Genomic DNA, 18,583 nt, shown 5'->3' with positions numbered 1-18,583 from the left:
GCCCACCAACACTCATTCTTCGTATCCTGGCATACCACATCTGTAACTGCTGCTCTCACTCACAACTAACTGACCATATTCTTCTGACACTCGCACTCCTGTCTCTTTTAGTGCTAACTACACTCACGTTGCTTCCTTTAACGCTCCTATCAACCACTTGCTCTGCCACTCGCCTCGGCCCTTCCAAAACTGCCTCCCTATAGCTTTTAAACTATGGTATAACCTCAGCTATTTTAGTCCTAACACTAACACTTCTACTCCCTTTCATACACCTATCTAACTCATAATCCTCTACTATTTCTAACTGTCGTTCCACGTCAACCTTTCATTCGTCCATCTCATTTTCTCCTTACATTTTAGATTTATAAACTCGTACACGCTCTCTGGTAGTCGCCAACAACTTTCGCACAAACTCTGCACTCACTTATTCCTTCGTCCCCAAACTTTTTCGTAGCTAATGTTTCCAACCTGCACACATACATTGACAATGGCTCTCCAACATTCATTCTTGCCTCTTCAGAATCATGTTTTCTCTTATATATAACGCTACTCTTCATCCTCTTCGCCTGTTCCACAATCCTGGCTTTCACACTATCATACGGCACATTCCCTACACTCATCATTACCCCATACATACTCAACAAAAATCCTGTCAAAAAGCTAAATAACTCTGTTGCCCAAACTCTCTTGTTATCCCCATACTTAGCCTCACAATACTTCTCATATTCCTTAAAAAAGTCCCCTATGTCCCTACTACCGTATTCCACGTATTTTGCACATCGGGGTACCTCTCTCATATACACAGCCTTTTGTACTTCCTGCTCACTCTCACTTTAGCTACTTCCATTCTTATCTCTCTTAACCTTGTCTGAATACAATGAATCAACTTCTATACTAACATCCATGTTCTTGATTACGCTCTTCTTACCCTTCTTTCTACCTACTTGTTTCCACTCTCCGCTATCTAAATAACTCTCAGCCCTTTCCCAATGTATTCAGTCCTAGTCTCATCCTGTCCGTCACCTTACTAACCTTCTTTCCTTTAGTCTTCTTCTTTTCCTCAGCCCCCTTTTTATTCTTGTCCCCAGGATTATCCTTATCCTGTGTCTTCCTCTCCTTTCCCTTACTTATCACAACCAAATCACCTTTGTCTCTCATATTCTCATCCAGTTGTTCTTTCACTTTCTTAATTGCTCCTGGCCCATCACAAGACCCAGTAGGCCTGCCTCCTACTGCTCCCTCTCCCATAAATCCCTTCATCATCTCCTGCACTGCATTCATCATTACTCCAAATTTTTCGTCCATTTTCTCAACCATTCTCTCTTCCACTCCTTTCATCTCTTCTTTCATTTCCACTTTTGCACTCCTTAGCATTCTTCTCATTTCCTCTAACTCACTTTTCAGCTCCTTACACTCTACCCTTAACCTCTCATTCTCCACTTCCAGTCTTTCCTTAGCTTTCCTCACCAACTGCAACTCCTCCTTCAGCCTCTCCATCTCCTTCAACCATTCCATCCTCACTGTCTCCACCAATCACACAACTCACTACCCCAATTGTCCTGCAGCTGCTGCACCAGTAGTCCCTGTTCAGACACCAAAAATTTAATGTGGTGGGATCACAAGATAGAAAACAAGTGGGCAAGACCCCCCCACATAAATTTAACCAATCCGGCTACCAAAGTCACCCTCAGCCACACTTTCCTCTTCACGCTTTGGAATACACGCAGGACAAGTGACTTACTTACCTATATACAGAACACAAACACTTGTACTCACCCCAACAACTGCCACAAACCAACAACAACGAACTATAACCACACAACAATAACAACCAAGAACCACACACACAACCCAACAACAACATGACAAGCAACCAAGGACCACTACCCCACAACCCCACAACACAACAACCAAGGACCACAACCCCACAACTCAACACATGAAACAAACAAGGACTACAACCACAACTCAACAACACAACAAACTAACCAGGACTACAACCTCAACTCAGCAACACAACAAACAAACAAGGACTATGGCCACAACAACAACACCAAGAAACCACAACAGCTCACCAACAACCCCACTTCACAACCCCAAACCCACAAGCCCACCCCCAACCACTCAACAACACCAAGAACCCACAACATCTCCCCAACAACAACAACCCTCAACTATAACAACTCACAACTCAACAGAAACTCACAAGCTCAACAACCTCCCAATGCACAAGCACAACAACCTTCAAACACAGCACAAATAACTCATATAAATCCTTGAAAACACAACACAACTGACCAACAATACTGCCAAGACCGCTGCCCAAAATGTCTGTCCTTCACGATTTCTCATTACAGACTCCTGCCGGCCGCCGACTCGCCACCACGCTCCAACCCCCAACCAACCACCCAGCTGACAAAAGATCAATTCACCCGCTAACTATCAATTCACATGAACACAAACAACCTAATGCTGCTTACATTCACCTCTCTCTCTCTCTCTCTCTCAGTCCTCAAGGACGTTGTCAAATGGAACTCCCATAACTCCTCCATTGTGCCATCCAGATCCACTTCCCATGAAGCAGTATAAGAAGCCTAGTACCAGCCCTCAGCCTTCATGTAGTTATGCTGTGGATCCTTATGTTCCTGCTCCTGTTCATCATCATCCTTTTTTGTCTACATGGGACAGTCCAGAGGCCTTCTCTCCCAAATGCCCAGCAACAACTCTTAAGCACCCGATGTCCACTGCCAAACGCACGGTGCCACTTCCCAAACACCAGGTGCCAGCTCCTGAGTGCCCAGCACCAGCCCCTGAACATCGAGTGCTTGACCTCTTCAGTGTACTCAGAAACCATGGTCTCCTTCACCTTCATCTTTGGATAATGACGAGCCAAACTTTGGCTCCTATTAAATGGCAGTTAGCTGTAATCATTGACTTATTACAAAAAGCTCCCTCTGCTCCCAAGACTTCTCAGAATGCTATCCTGTCCCCCCCAGTTTCCTCAGAAGAGGAAGAGGTCAACCAAGAACCTGCTCTTTCTTCAGCTTATGTAGCTTTATTGCATTATCTTTTAGCAGATTTTCATACTTTTTTCGCCCAAGCTGCCCCAGTCTCCTGCTTCAGTCTTTTTAATGAGGAATCAACTGGATGACAGGACATGACCTCCTCCTAGCAAGAAATCCCTAAAGGAGATGGGAGACTGGCTTTCAGCCAAAAGGGAGCAAAGGAAAGCATCTTTTGCCTTTCGTCCCTCACTCAATCTGCAGGAGGTACTTATCCTAAGTAACTGGGAAACCCCCTACTTTGGGAGTTGTTGCCTCCTCCCAGTGGGACTACTCTGGCCTCACCGACTCTTCACGGCATTCTGTGCTTTCGTAATGTTCTCTTCTGTGGAACTTGACCATTTAGTTAAGGATATTTATATGGTTTTTGAAGGCCTTAGTTTTTTGGGTTGGATAGTATGTGCACCTGTTTAGAAAATTGAAAACTACCACAATTTAGTGAGAGATATTGCCTCGAACTGGCTCAGGGTTCTATCCTGTACCAACAAAGCCATTAGAGATGGCTTTCTAGAGCTTTCTGCTGTATTTGCATTTGGTGTTCTGAAGAAAAGAGAGCTCTGATCCTCTTTAACTTCTAAGGGAGTCACCCAGACTCGGAAGTTGGCCCTTTTCTTCTCGCCTTTGGGCCAGCACCACCTCTTCCCTCAGGAACATTAAAAGGGAATTGCATCATAGTTACAGAAAAAGGCTTGTTAGCCCAGTTGTCCAAGCCTCTCAAGGATTCGTCTGCTTTGCAAACCAGGATTTTTGCACCCCTCCAGCAGCAGCCCTTTCGTGGAGTTTTGGGAAAAGTGGCTGATAAGAGGAGCGGAGTCTTGGATCATCAAGGTTCTTCAAGGTTCTGTTGGAGGGCTACATCATCCTATTCCTCCCATGACATTGACAGCATACTCGATAGTCTCTGAGAGACATTCAGGCTTTTGGAGGAAGTCTCCTCTCTCATCCAGAAGAGGGCCATAGAGGAAGTCGAGAACACAAGCACAGAAGGGTTTTACCACTGTGGTACCAAGAGCATGGTGGTGGTGGAGACCAGTCCTCTATGTAAGCATCCTCAATCATTTTGTTCTGAAGACAAAATTAAAAATGGAGACAAGCCATTCAGTCCTTTCATCTATTCACCAAGGCGACTGGATGATAACCTTAAATAAGCAGGACACATACTGCCACATCCTGAGCCGTCCAAATTCCAGGAAATTCTAAGGTTTGTCTTCCAGGACAAGGTGTATTAGTTTTGGGTCCTTTGCTTCAGCCTTTCTATGGCCCCTCAAGTATTTACTAGAGTCCTCACTCCTCTTTCGAATTGGCTCATCCTTTATCTGGATTCTTCTTCTTACCAAGGAACTGGGACCTTTTTATCAATTTTCAGAAGTCCCAGCTAACCCCACTGCAAGATCTTCTATTTTGGGATGACTGAACGCTTATAATTTTCTGACTTTTCTGTGTCCCAAGAGAATTTCCAGCTGCCTTCAGTCAGTCCAGAGTTTTCTAGCCCATTGGTCTTGCTCAGTGCAACAATGGATGAGCCTACTGGGGTCTCTGTCATCCATAAAGATGATTGTTAGATAGGCATACTCCTCATGAAAGTTCTCCAGTTATTTCTGAAAGCCAACTGGGACAGGAAAACACAGCGGGACACTTACATGTTTCCAATCACCCTGGAGATCAAATCAGACCTGCAGTGGTGGCTGTCAAAAGGAAGACTGTCAGAAGGGAAGTCCCTTCAACCTCTGAGCCCTGAATGAGACTTTTATTCAGACATCTCAGACGTAGGCTGGGTAGCACTACTGGGGAATCTGGAAGTATCTGGTATGTGAACTCTGGATTAGCAAAGCTTTCATATAAATGTGAGAAAACTGAAAACAGTTCACCTAGGCCTTCAGTGTTTTTCGACCATGGTCTGCAAAAAGACAGAAGTAGTGCTTGTAGACAATACCATGGCCTGGCATATATCCGAAAACAAGGTGGCACCCATTCTTTTTCTCTGCAAGACAGTAAGAGGTCTTTTGTGGGTGGAACAAAATCAAGTGACTCTGGTCATCCGATTTATCATGGGGGAAGTTGAATGTTATGGCAGATGAGCTGAACCTTCGAAACCAGGTCCTTCCCACTGAATGGACTCTGAATCCCCTGGTTTGTCTGGATCTTTGGAAAATGTTAGGCTGACAATAGGCCTGTTTGCCACCTCCAAGATTCATCGCCTTCCTCTATTTTTCTCTCCAGCCCCAGATCCTCTTGCATGGACAATGGATGCTATGCTGCAAGATTGTTCCAATATAGTACATACAATATTAATGGATACAGTGAAGTAATGTATAACTTTTTAAAAGATTTATGGAAAAGATGCATATTTACTTTTCTTCTGTGCTTATCTTAATTTTTGTCACTATGCCATATACGAAGCAGCGGCATCTCTAGCTCGTACAGTCGTACCTCAATTTTTTGCTCGCGTAACGAAGCAAAAAATCAACCGAGTTGCACCGTTATATTTCGTACTTCTATCCCATGGAAAAACAAACAAATTGCATTGTTGCAAAATTGAATGAATACGTGAGGTTCGTCTTTTAAAATCAATTTATGCAACAATTGTAAATATAATTTGTTATAAAAAAGTGATTCAGTGATATAAATTAAAATCATTTTTTGGCGCGACTGAACAACCTAACATAATGCCACTGTATCATATTTATGTACAAAAATAAAAAAATACCTTGTAATACATTTTTCATACACATTTTAAACATAAAAGCATGAAAACTTACAACAAAAAGCTGAAGTTTCATTAACAAAATGAGTTATAATTAGCTCCCAAATTAATAAAATATAATCATGTGAAGTCTTTGTAAATGCATTTTTCGGAACAGCTGCAGACAAGAACGAACATGAAAAAACATCCTCTGGTAACGTGGAGGGCAGTTACAAAAGCTGCCTTAATTTGTATCATATTTATGTACAAAAATAAAAATACCGTGCAAGTAATATATTTTCATACACATTATAAACATAAAAGCATGAACATTTATAAAATTGACATATCGATTGCTAAATTTGCACTTTTTTTAACTTTATATTTTTGGAAGAGTGGCAGGCGGCGGCTCAAGAACGAACATGAAAAAATCTTCTTTGATAACTGAAGGGCAGTTTCAAAAGCTGCCTTTGTATCATATTTATGTGCAGAAACAAAAATACCCTATACATAATATATTTTATACACATTTTAAACATAAAAGTATGAAAATTTATAAATTGACACATCCATAGCTAAATTTGCAATTATTTAACTCGCTATTTTCATCATAGAACAGCGTCATGGTCATATAGTTTACCCTAATACCTATTTAATAGCTCTCAATAAAATTGTTTAATATCAATTGAATAACCTTTATGGTCTGAACGGTATTTCTACAAATGTATGTACTCGTGAGACATAACAGAGCTAGCGGCATTGTTAACCGATGTGCCATAAAAATACCTTAAAATACCTTATTTTTTTCATGAATATTTTTGACGACAGCCATAAAACCCGATTTGCTGCTAACCGATTGCGCTGTTAACCGCAGGCTGCCTGTATTTTACAATACAATAACATGAGAATACATACAGTATTATTGGATACAGTGAAGTAATGTATAACTTTTAAAAGATTTATGGAAAAGATGCATATTTACTTTTTCTTCTTTGCTTATCTTAATTTTTGTCACTATACCATCCACGTAGCAGCGGCATCTTGAGCTCGTACGGTTGTACCTCAATATTTTGCTTGTGTAACAAAGCAAAAAGTCAACCAAGTTGCACAGTTATATTTCGTACTTCTATCCCATGGAAAAACTAACAAATTGCAGTGTTGTAAAAACAAATGTATACGCGAGTTTTGTCTTTTAAAAATAGATTTATGCGACAATTGTGAATATAATTTGTTATAAAAACGTGATTTAATTATATACCGTATATTCTCGCATATTATGTGACTTTGGAAACCTAATTTTGAAGTTAATTTTAAACGGGTCGCATCATACATGCAGTATAATATTAGTGTACCGTCTATGCTTTCCAAAATCGGCAGATTGTGGTAGTTACTACCGGAGAAAAACAGTAGATCTTCAAAAAGTTATCCTTTACTTGTACTTCACTATATCCAGTAATATATGTATTCTCATATTACTATTGTATTTTAAAATACAAAAGAGCGATTGTGTGCCATTTGCATTATTTTGGTCTATACAACATGTTTAACGTTCTGGACTAACCATCTATAATTTCCAAATCCGTTGATTAAGGCACAATACCGAAGGATTTTTTACTCGGTAAAAGAAACTTTTGTTACTTGAACTATTATTTTTATTTTAGGATGCACAGGTTAGTGAAAATTTATTAAAGTAAAAAATGCATAAAATTAATAAACTAAAACCTTCCAAAGTCGTTCTCCGTGTCCGTATTATCAAATAAGGCTCTGAATTCTTCGTCATCAAGGCAGTCATCATATTCGTCATCTTCCAGATCTTTGATAATTTCATCTTCATCTCCTGCATCTTTGTATAGGACATCATCTTCATATCCATTCAAAGCATTTGATATTCCACATTTTTTAAATGCTTTAATTATCACATTTTTATCGATTTCTGCCCACGATTCTTTAACCCACAAACACAATAGAGGCAAACCTGGAGCTTTCATCCTCCCTCCTTTCGTAAATGCTTTCTCCCCTTCCAACATCCATTCATTCCACTTCTTCTTGATGTTGTCTTTAAAAGGCTTATTAACTGATACGTCGAGAGGTTCTATATCCGTGTTTGTACCTCGAACACCTTTTAAAACTGAGTTCACTTGATGTTGACCTAAACATATCCCAAACTAATATAATAAACTTTTTCTTTTCCGTAAACCACCAGGCCTTGATGCCCAAACTCTTTAGCCAAGTCTTGCAGCCATCATCATTCATCCATCCTTTTTCGTGAACGTGGACATTGATACTGTTTGGAAATTCTTCTTTAGGCATCAATTTCCGTTTAAGATAACCATGGGGGGAAGTTTCGTCCCATCTGACATACACTTTAAAACAACACTAAAGTGTGTCCTTTCATGACCATTAGTTTTGATTAAAATGCTTTTCTCTCCTATTTTATTTACGGTCGAGTTTGATGGCATTTAGAAGTTAAGCGGAGTTTCATCCATGTTGCCGATACATGATAATTTATAATTATTAGCTTTGTGGTGCTTGATTACAAATTTGAGGAAATTATTGATTTTTTCTTCCAGTTCTTTGGGTAGCTTTTGTGCTATTTTGGTTTTCCTTTTTAGGACAAAGTTATCTCTTTATAAACCGAGTACACCATACTGCACTTGCTGTAAACTCAGGAATGCCCATTTTTCTTGCTTCTTGAATTGCATACAGTCGTATATTACATCGTGTTATAATAAAACCATTTTCTCAGTTTTTGGAGACCCACTTTGTCACTGCTAATCCATTAGTGTTAACCAGGTGGTCAGTGATCACACCCTTCATAGCCCACGCAACTGACAAACACTTTTTTTCCAACGATGTATTATCTTTACTGTACTACAATACACACATAATCCTCTATTTGAAATCCTAAAAACCAAAAAGCTCTAAAAACCTAAAACATTTTGTGGAGTAGAACGTCACTTCATATGGAAGGTATAGTCTTGTTACCGTGGTGAGATCTCTGGCGTGGCTTTTAAAGATCTGCCCTTATGCCAATTTTACAAAAACAACAACTGCCCGTGCATGACAGACCTTTGAATGTCCTTGAGACAAACCCCGAGGCTATAATTATAAGATTATAAGGGTTTTTCATTCCCAGGTACTTTAATCTCCTCCCTATTTGGCCCTGCTCTCCCCCTCTCTTAAATCTTACAGCTGTCCGAGCGAGAGCTTTTTTATGGGATAACATAGGCCTGCCTTTCGCATTTTCCATACCTATTTATTTTGTATACGATTGCCCTTTCTCGGCTGTGAAGTTGATGTATGTCCATGGCTGTGAAATGACCAGGAATAACTTGTAGGTCGGTGTCAAAGTCACTCCACACTTCAGTCAGGCCAAAACTTTGCCATATCGCATTCAGGCAACATTCAGTCATTGTTTCCTGTCTATTATTTTGTCACAGAGAGAGAGAGAGAGAGAGAGAGAGAGAGAGAGAGAGAGAGCGAAGAGAGGAGAGAGAAGAGAGCGAGAGATGAGAGAGAGAGAGAGAAAGAGAGAGAGAGAGAGAGAGAGAGAGAGAGAGAGAGAGAGAGAGAGAGAGAGAGAGAGAGAATCTGTCTGTATACAAATGTTTATTTTCTCACTCGTCAAAATTACTCTGTTAAGCTTTATTTCATATTTCCTTACTTGCCAATTTATTCTATACCTATGATGTTAAGAAATCAAGATATGTGTAGAAGGGAGAACTGCCTCCAGAATGTACAGTGTGGATTTAAACGCACATGGAACTGGTTGAAATATTCGCAACAGCACCAAAATGATATGCCATGTTGATTGAAAATCTGACTCTGTTTCTTGTTATTGCATAAAAAAAACTTTATCAATCGTGAACCTACGTAATTTATTTAGAATTCTGCGTAACGGAAAAGACAATATTTGATATCTGTAATGGGAGAGATGGTTTTATCTCTGTTGTTATAAATTTGGCGGATATGCGGAGATCAAACACGTGGGGGGACCAAAACAGCCCAGCTAGAGAGTTTGCTCATTTTGTAAATGCTATAGTTCGGCGTGCTAGGCTTACCCGATTCATTTGGGTGTGCGCTGCAGCTGCAGCTGTTACTGCTACTCAAATTATGGCATTTTTCTTACTAATCCCAAGAATTGACCATGGAAAATCCCAAGATTAACCAAAAATCCCAAGATAAAGTAATTGACATATGCCAAGCCTTGGAGTCCCATCTGTCTATCAGGAGAAGATACTGATAATTTGAATTGACGGTATCTTTCTGAGAGAGAGAGAGAGTATATTTAACCAGTGGTCATTAGTACATATGCAGGCAGTATGTTAATGCTTGTTAAAAAATGTGCAGTACAGGTAATTCATATCTGGAAGACAAAAAAAAACATATATGAAATTTGTTGTTGTCAGTCGCATGGACTAAATTTACATAGAGCAGGGAACAAATCTTAACATTCCTCAAGAGATTAGAGAGATGAACTCTCTCTCTCTCTCTCTCTCTCTCTCTCTCTCTCTCTCTCTCTCTCTCTCTCTCTCTCTCTCTCTCTCTCTCTCTCTCTCTCTCTCTCTCTCTCTCTCAACTATACTGTTAAGTGTTAACTTGAGTCTCTGAAACCAATAGGTATTAGCACATGCGCAACTGTATGTGTGTGTGTATGGGTATATTGTTTAAAAATGTGCTGTACCTACAAGTAATACCTACATCTTTGGAAGATAAAATAAACAAAAAAATTTTGTTGTTGGTAGTCGCGGGGGATATAAAGGGTGTGACCAGCAGACAGAAAGATTAACATTTTTCCAGAGATTAAAGAGCTGAATTTTGTTTTGAAGGTATGTCAACAGCGTTAGTAAATAGGTATCATCTTCTAAAGAAATTTTTTTTCTTTTTTCTTTTGCGGAAGAATCTTCAAACCATTTGCATTCAAAGTCATGAGAAGGAATCATTCTATTCTTCATGTAATCAGTAAAAAGCTTACACTAATAAAAACTAAAACTACGTACTGTATGCAAAACACACACATCATCGTTAACTTCGCGTGTGAAACTCTCATTCTAAGAAATTCACAGAGTAGTATAACCAACACCTGATTGGCTGGTTGGTAGCCATGGAGATCTATCTGTTATCCAGTGACTGCCCTCTGCCTCTGTTCTATTTATAGACATATGCCGTGGATGGCACTAGGTTTGAACGTTACCATGATCGTGATTTTCTGACTGCTGATGGCAAAAATGACTCAATAATTTTCTTTGTATAATTATTTCTTCGTGAAAATAATAATATAGTATGCTCATTTTAACTTTAATGTATAGTGGTATGAAAAATACCAGTGTGTCGTAGCGATGCGTCATCAATATAGTGGTATGAAAATACCACGTGTTGTAGCGATGCGTCATCACTAAATACTACAAATCCTTTTCCGGACCATCCTCAAAATTTTGCGACTCTTCAACTTCAAGATCGATATGGTGAAATATATTATATAGTCATACTTATTGTTAAAATTCACAAGTTGAACTGCAAAACATTATTATATTTTGATTGTTATGTACATATATTTTTTGCGTTTTTTACGGAATATTTGTTTTGCAAATAATAGCTATCAGTGAGCAAATGGTATTAATTGTCACACTATTTTATTATAAGTGATCTTAGTTATCTCACATTCATTTAACAGTATTATATTAATATTTATTTAAATGAACTGTAATTAATAAATAACAATAATGAAAAACATAAAGGGAAAAAATGTTTTTCCTGCAGTAGTGATGTTTGTTTGATTATGCATCTGACCTCACATTTCCAAAATCTGAAAAATCCCAAAAACTGAAACATCAGATAAAAGAATGTGTGTGCACTGCACATTTTTTTAAACATTAATTACCTGCATACAATGTCTACACATTAACTGATACCCGTTGGTGAAAGACTCAAATTACAGTATTTATTCCTGAGAGAGAGAGAGAGAGAGAGAGAGAGAGAGAGGAGAGAGAGAGAGACGAGTTGAGAGAGAGAGAGAGAATCGTGTAGAAAGAGTAGAGAGCGAACGAGAGAGAGAGAGAGGACTCCAAGGCGTGGTATTTTTACAATTATTTTATTATCTTGGGATTCTTTTTTAATCTTGAGATATTCTATTCAATCCTCGGGATTAGTAAGAAAATTACTGTAACTTGACTAGCAGCAGCACACATCTGAATGACTTGGCCATAGCACACTAAACCACCAACCTTATGAATTGACGCTCTCAGAAAAGGAACTCGCATGATACATGAAATACATGACAAAACCACTGTTTATTGGTGAAAATTTGGGGGTTGCATGATATGCGAGATCACACGGTACTCGAGTATATATACGGTAAATTAAAATTTTATTATTTGGGCATGACTGAATAACCTATTCTCTTCATCATGTTAAGGGCTGTTACTAAGATTTCAAATGGACAAGTGTACTGCCACTGTATCATATTTATGTACAAAAATTTAAAAAAATACCCTGCAATACATTTTTCATTCGCATTTTAAACATAGAAGCATGAAAACTTATAACAAAAAGCTGAAGTTTCACTAACAAAATGAGTTTTAGCTCCTAAATCAGTAAAATATAACCATGGAGTCTTTGTAGATGCATTTTTTGGAACAACAACAAACAAGAACGAACATGAAAAAACATCCTCTGATAATGTGGAGGGCACTTACAAAAGTTACCTTTGTATCATATTTACATAAAAAAATAAAAATACCCTATACATAACATATTTTCATACACATTTTAAATATAAAAGCATGAACTTTTATAGAATCGACACCACGATCACTAAATTTGCACTATTGCTGGAAGAGCAGCAGGCAGCGGCGGACAAGAACGAACATGAAAAAGCATCTTCTTTGATACCATGGAGGGCAGTTTCAGAAGCTGCCTTTGTATCATACTTATGTACAGAAATAAAAATTCCCTACACGTAATACATTTTCATACACATTTTAAACATAAAAGCATGAACATTTATAAATCGACACATCAGTTGCTAAATTTGCACTTTTTTTCACTCAATGTTTTTGGAAGAGCAGCAGGCAGTCGCATAGAACAGCATCATGGGCATATAGTTTACCCTTATACCTATGTAATAACTCTCAATAAAAATCTTTGATATCATTTGCATAACCTTTACTATGGTCTGAACGGTATTTCTACAAATGTATGTACTCGTCAGACATAATGGCACTTATGGCGCTGTTAATCAAAAATTGTGCCGTAAAAACACCTTAAAATACCATATTTTTAAATGAATATTTTTGACAACTGCTGTAAAACTGATTCGACTCGTAAGTGATTGCGCCGCTAACTACCGGCTGCCTATACTTGGTCCCTGAACAAGGTGCGTAGACTTCGATCAGGCCCTCAATGCAGTGACAGAAATCATGGAATACAAGGCAGCATAAACAGAACCATTGATTTATGAATTCGGGATTTGACTCTATTATATATAGAAGTTGTCACTTCCCTTCTGCAGTCCTTTGTATTACAAAGATCTGCTCTAGAAGGGTTCCAGTTACTTGGTCCCTGAACAGGTGCTTAGACTTCGGTCAGCCCCTCAATTTAGTGGACCTGATACAAACCACGGGTATTCCTCTTAAAAGGGGAAAACCACAACTCACAAGCTACAGTATGCGATATTCTTGATTGCATGAGCATCTGGAGCTCAAATTAGCAAACTGGGCTCGGAGATGGGGACAATGCATCACACAATGGCTGACCATCAATTATTATTATACTCTGGTCTGTCATTCCTGGCCAAGAATGGGATTCTTTGAAGAAGGAAATCTATTCTGAGTAAACTAGAATTAGCAGACAAAACATTATGCCCAGTTCAAGCACTTGAGGTTTCTCTGGAGGTCATGGCAGACATCCCAAAAGGTCCCTTTTTTTCCTACACTCTAGCAACACTTGCCATGAACTCGAACAAATTTAACTACACTGTGTGTCAGTAGGTGACATAGATATTCTTGACCAATAGGTGCTACAGTGACAAACCACAGGTCTTCCCAACGGGTGAGTATGTTAGTTATAGCTGGGGAAGGTTTGACAGCACTGCAACCCATACCCAGCATGTTTAGGTAAATCACGACAGGACTGCACCCTAAAAAACATAAGTTCCCATTTAGTTTCTTGTTCTTTGCTACCAAACCTATAAGTATTTGGAACAAAGAATGGGGCCTTGAAACTAGTGGTTTGACCCTGGACCAAAAATGTTTTTGTTTTGTTGGGATTAAAATCCAAGAACTTTTCGTCACCTATTAATTTCTTTGTAAAGCTCTTTGAGGACGAGACAACGACTACTCTATTTAAAAAAAAAAAAAAAAAAAATGGGTTTTGGCGTAGGAACAACCTATATTTGGTAGTAGCTGTTGAGTCCTTAAAACCCTCCCACTTTCCTGATGAAATGACAGGTTTTGGGAAAGTCACCATCCTACACTGAACGACAGAAAGGAATGACATTTTGGTTGGATTTTGGGTGTATGTAAACAATATGACTGTGTTTACGCTCATAACCACTTCTTCTTGTGGCCTTGACGTAGGTAAACTGGGTATTTGCCTTCACTGAGGATAATTGAAAATGCCCTCTTATCCCGAGTCCATTTTATACTCTTATCATGTTATAATGTTTATCATTACGACAATACCTGGCCACAAGACCAGTTAAGAGAATTCTTTGACTTTAATCTGGTCATCTTGGATCTCTGGATAGACCATGAAAAGGGTAATCCTTGAGGACTCAACAACAAATTTGTGTACTTTATATCTTTTATGTAGGTAGAGTTACTGCATTTGGCTTTGTTTTTGGTAAATTAATTTAGCACAGTAACTGTATTGATTGTACATGTAGAAGCAAATAATTTTGCTGATTATTCATGAAACTGAAGGATAAATAAATTAAAATTTAAAAGTGACTGGTAATTACAAAATTTAATTAGAATAGTCAATTGATTACTTTATAGAGGAATGCTGTTCACAGTAAGCTATGCAAATTGGCTCCAGATCTCAGTATGGTGGTGGCTAAATGCCAACTGGTGTATATTATTGCATTTCTGTGTATATATATATATATGTATTAATGTTTATTAGTGTATGTAGAGCTCCACTGCTATAAAGTTGGGTTGCCACTGTACTGTTCTTAATTGCAGTATTCTGCCAGCTAAACTTATTTTTATATCTTGCATAATTGTTTTAGGTAGTTATAATATTTGATACAAATTTGAATTGTATGTGTGTGTGTGTTTGTGAAAGAAAAGGATTATATCACTTTACAGTCGCTGTGATAATATATGGAAAGTAATTAGCAAAATATTTTGTATAATTTGATATTATGTAGTATGATTTGTCATCCTTTCCTTTTACAGCCGATAACCTCTTCTGCAGCAAGGCTGCTAGGGGAAATTGTAACTCAGAAGCAAGATGTCGTTCAGCCTCTCACCCGAGTCCTCCTCCATCATGGTCATGTAGTCCAGTTTATATCTGCTCTTGCACGACATGAAATGTCAAAAATTACGTGAGCAATTAAAGATTTTATTTATTTATTCATGTATGCTTCGATGATATTGATAAACTTTCCTGTGTTTTTAAAGAAACTTTTTTTTTTTCCATACATGTCTTTACTTTAATTTTTGGATTTCTGTTTCATTCTGCTTTAATTTTATGTTGTATATTTTACTGTGCTTAAAATTTAGGACAATTTTTTTCCTTTGCAGAGATACTAATACCATTTTCCGTGGGAATACGCTTGTATCAAAGTGTATTGATGAATTAATGAAGCTGGTGGGTCACCATTACCTTCGAACTACACTGAAGACAACGTTAGACATGATTTTCCGTGAAAAAAAAGCTTGTGAGATTGATCCAACAAAATTGCAGCAAGGGGACAGTAGGGAAGCAAATTTGTCAAATTTAAAGGTACTTTTTATGTATGTGTGTTGTACTTTTAGGACTACTGAAGTATTTGCATGGTTTTTCTATAGTATCCTCTAAGCTGTAATGTCCATTCTACGAAAAGTATGTTAGTTTCTGCATATGTTGTAAAATGTCTTAAGTAAATACAGTAGAAAGTAAATACAGTAGACTCCCCAGTATTCAAGGGGTTTAGGGACCACAAATAGCTGAAATTCACAAATACTTGTCCCCCCTCTCAAATACTTATAACTGCCTATTTTAATAGCTCAAATACCAAATATACCTTAAAGGATCATCCTAAAACACTTTAATATCATTTCAAAGTTATTTTACAACATTACACTTAAAAATACTTGGCTTACAACTACGCATGAACTCTTCTACAACTGTTACTCTTACTGAGGCAAAAACTAATCAAGCTACCCTTGTATTCAGGCACGCACATTTTCTTTCAAACAGTACATATTCAAGCCTTACCGATTTCTTTTAACCCTTAAACATCTAAGCGGTATTTCAGAAATCGTCTCCCGTATGCCGGCTGGGTTAGGGAGTGAGCACTGAAGCGGAAAAAAAAGTTTTTGTCAAAAAATCACATTACGCTTAGTTTTCAAGATTAAAAGTTTATTTTTGACTCCTTTTTTTGTCATTGCCTAAAGTTTAGTGTGCAACCATCAGAAATGAAAAAAAATATAATTATCATACATAAATATTGGAATATATGACAGCGCAAAAAAAATGTTCATATGTAATTGTATAAAAATTGAGCTGTAAGCAAAAAAGTTAAAGCTAATGAGTTTTTTTCGTTGTATTGTACACTAAATTGCGATCATTTTGGTATACAACACATTGTAAAACGATCAAAGCAGCACAGAGAAAATATTATCACAAAATAATGCATGAATTCGTAACAAGCGGACGTAAAAATTTTTTTTTTTCAAAAATTCACCGTAAATAAAAATATTGTGCTAGAGACTTCCCGTTTGTTGCAAAATGAAGGTAATTGATTGGATATTACTAGCCTATAAGAGTTTTAGCTTACAATCGCATTTTTCGACCATTTCAGTCTAGTTAAAGTTGACTGAATGTTGATTTTTTTTAATTTATCGTGATTTACATGCACATATTTCAAAAATGATGAAAGCTATGACCATGAATTATTTTTTGTTGTATTTTACATGAAATTGCGCCCATTTTCATATATATAACTCTATATAACGGCTAATATGAAACGGTGCAAATATTACAACAATGTGACTCCAGCATTTCGGAGATTTGCCGCCGAGATTCCGCGCGCGGAGGGAAGGAAAAAGTTTTTTTTTAATTCACCATAAATTTAAATATGCTAGAGACTTCCAATTTGTTTCAAAATGAAGTTAGATGATTGAATATTACTAGACTGTAAGAGTTTTAGCTTACAATTACGTTTTTCGACCATTTTGGTTGAGTCAAAGTTGACCGAATGTCGATTTTTTTCTATTTATCGTGATTTATATGCAAATATTTCAAAAATGATAAAAGCTACAACCATGAGTTATTTTTTGTTGTATTCTACCTGAAATTGCACACATTTTCATATATAGAACTCTATATAACGGCTAATATGAAACTGTGCAAATATTACAACAATGTGACTCAAGTATTTCGGAGATTTGCCGCCAAGATTCCGCGCGTGGAGGGAAGGAAAAAGTTTTTTCAAAAATTCACCATAAATCAAAATATTGTGCTAGAGACTTCCAATTTGTTTCAAAATGAAGGTAAATGATTGAATAATACTAGACTAAGAGTTTTGGCTTACAATTGCGTTTTTTGACCATTTCGGTCGAGTCAAAGTTGACTGAATGTCGCATTTTTGCTATTTATCGTGATGTATATGCAAATATTTAAAAAATGATGAAAGCTACGACCATGAGTTATTTGTTGTTGTATTGTACATGATATTGCACACATTTTCATATGTAGAACTCTATATAACGGCTAATATGAAATGGTGCAAGTATTTCGGAGATTTGCGGCGGAGATTCTGCGCGCGAAGGGAAGGAAAAGTAGTTTTCAAAAATTTACCATAAATCGAAATATTGTCCTAGAGACTTTCAATTTTTTTCAAAATGAAGATAATTGATTGAATATTACTAGACTGTAAGAGTTTTAGCTTACAATTGAGTTTTTCGACCTTTTCTGTTGAGTTAAAGTTGACCGAATGTTGATTTTTTTCTGTTTATCGTGATTTATATGACCATGAGTTAGTTTTTGTTGTGTTCTACATGAAATTGCACACATTTTCATATACAGGCAGTGTTCGAGGTACGATAATCCATATTACGATGGGATTAGCAATTAATACTGAAAAAAAAAGTTGAAAATACGTATTTTTAAATTTCGTGCACAGCGAGCGCTGGCAGCATTGTACTACGCTGTACGATATGTTGGCCCGAGAGCGAGAGGCTGGCGTAGGTACAGCGGCATCCAACGAGTTCAACCTCACTTGCTCTCGCTCTGAACCAAGTAAGATTAGGTTTGTGTTTTTTGTGAGTTTTTCAAGTACTGTAAATTAAAACAAAAAAACTATGTCTGCCAAACAACCAAATAGGTCTCCTACTGGTAGTGCCAAAAAGAAGAGGCAATCCATCACTTTGGATCAGAAACTGAAGATAATAGTCAGCGTGAAGCGGGAAAGGCAGTCATGGTTAGCGCAAATGACGAACGTTTATCGCAATCGACGGTATCCACCATCCTCAAGGACAAGAAACGTGTAATGGATGCTGTAAAGACATTTGCTTCAGTTCATTCAACGGTTATATCAAAGAAGAGGATAGGGCCTTTGGAAGAAATGGAGCAGTTACTGGTCACGTGGATGGAGGACCAAATACAAAAGCGTATGCTATTCACCCTCTTA

At 37.6% G+C, this 18,583-nt stretch overlaps 1 protein-coding gene across 1 annotated transcript in view; it reads left to right on the top strand.

Annotated features, from left to right (window-relative positions):
* The window catches only part of LOC135206036 (ras GTPase-activating protein 3-like), a gene marked incomplete in the record, with an annotated part of 518,306 nt that overhangs the window by 236,756 nt on the left and 262,967 nt on the right, over positions 1 to 18,583 (top strand). The window contains 2 exon segments of the mRNA XM_064237213.1: positions 15,144 to 15,292; positions 15,492 to 15,693. Coding sequence (XP_064093283.1) covers positions 15,144 to 15,292; positions 15,492 to 15,693 — 351 coding nt within the window.

Source organism: Macrobrachium nipponense, chromosome 11, assembly GCF_015104395.2.
Source record: "Macrobrachium nipponense isolate FS-2020 chromosome 11, ASM1510439v2, whole genome shotgun sequence".
NCBI classification, from domain to species: Eukaryota; Metazoa; Arthropoda; class Malacostraca; order Decapoda; family Palaemonidae; genus Macrobrachium; species Macrobrachium nipponense.
The sequence above is the reverse complement of the archived record's forward strand: the minus strand, read 5'-3'. Positions and strand labels throughout refer to the sequence as shown.